General features: G+C 46.8%; 1 protein-coding gene across 1 annotated transcript; it reads left to right on the top strand.

Annotated features, from left to right (window-relative positions):
• The first annotated feature begins 286 nt into the window (after positions 1-286).
• LOC136495664 (uncharacterized) lies at positions 287-1,049 on the top strand. Its single transcript, XM_066491537.1, is given in 6 exon segments — positions 287-294; positions 359-422; positions 424-442; positions 550-626; positions 707-844; positions 846-1,049. Coding segments are annotated over 6 exon segments (510 nt in total).
• Positions 1,050-1,406: the final 357 nt, after the last annotated feature.

The following is a 1,406-nucleotide window of genomic DNA, read 5'->3' as shown; positions in this document are numbered from 1 at the left end:
GATTAGACTTCCCGCGGGGTAGCACAGGGAACTTGCTGAATCAACTCCTTGGAATCGGAGGCCTGACTGAGGGTCAATCCTATGGTAACCTCAACCTAGGAATGCTTGTTTCACTTCCTTGACAGAGCCAACTGAGATGCTCTGTCTCGATGTTGACCTAACATGGATTGATTATAAATTCTGAAGGGTCTCATCCTGATCTCGCAAAGGATCAGCAATAGCTGTGTGTACTCGAGGACTCTTAGGGAAAGAAAAGCACTTTTCTCTCTCAGCAGTTAGACCGGCTATGGGCGGGTTGGTTATATACTGCGCCTTCCTTCTTTCGAACCTTTTGGTATGTATTGCCCCCTAACTATAGATCAGATCCACCGGACCAGAAACTCAATTCCGCACTGCTGCTGAGTCGTCGGACTTATCCACCTCAGGGATTCGTGGAATTTCCGTTTTTGAATTGCGTTGGGGGAAATCTACCAAAGCTAGGCAGATAGATAGACTCCTTTCCCGCTGCTAAGGGAGAGCAAGAAACTCAATCACATGATTTTTCACCAGCGCCCTTTTTTTTTGCGGGTACTAAGAGTCCTCTCACTACCAACCAGCAGACATCATCATCTGGCTGGGTCTTGCCGGTATCAACAACGAGAAAGAAGAACCAAATGGAAACAGCAACTAACTATGGCTCTTGGCCCAGACAACGTCCTAGGCGTAGGGGAGATCAAAACAAGAAGTCACGCCTAGACGACGACGCCCGTCCTGGGCTGCAGTAAGTAGATCGAGAGGTCGTTCCGCCCCTTGTCCCCGAAGATGGGTAATATGTTCTCATACAATGTTGCTCCAACTTTTTTCTAGAGGGCCTAGCTGGCGAGCGATCCCAGTCCGCGGTAGAGAACAAGACAGCAAGCGAGCGTACCTTTGTTCGCTTCTTTTCCACCAAGCACAGAAGTTTAAGGAGAACTGTAGGTTGGTGGCTACCTAAGGAAACTCCGATTCGATCCGCCCCGCGGCTGGGAGGCATCTACCTCATCCCGATCACAAGGAGAGGTTCACCATGATGGGGGGGGGGGGTCAGAGTTCAGACCAGCACTGCTGCTTGCTTGCTTTAGGCTTTCAGAGTTCAGACCAGCACTGCTGCTTGCTTGCTTTAGACTTTCAGAGTTCAGAGTTTTCAGACGGCCATTACTGCTACAGATTTGAGTAAAAACATAGTAAAACGTAACTCTTGATTAACGTGATAGAAACATAAGGTTATACGTAATTTTAAGAAATAAATGTTCAGCTCCTGTTTATGTTGATACTCGATAGCATGGCTTAGAAATTCATTAATAATTCCACCATACATTGAACAGTGTTGATAGTTTGCATATAGTGTTGTTTACAGTGTTAGATTCACAAAATACTTGCCTGCAGCT

This window comes from Miscanthus floridulus, chromosome 12, assembly GCF_019320115.1.
Source record: "Miscanthus floridulus cultivar M001 chromosome 12, ASM1932011v1, whole genome shotgun sequence".
NCBI lineage: Eukaryota > Viridiplantae > Streptophyta > Magnoliopsida > Poales > Poaceae > Miscanthus > Miscanthus floridulus.
Note: the sequence above shows the minus strand (reverse complement) of the source record. Positions and strands in the feature narration are given on the sequence as shown.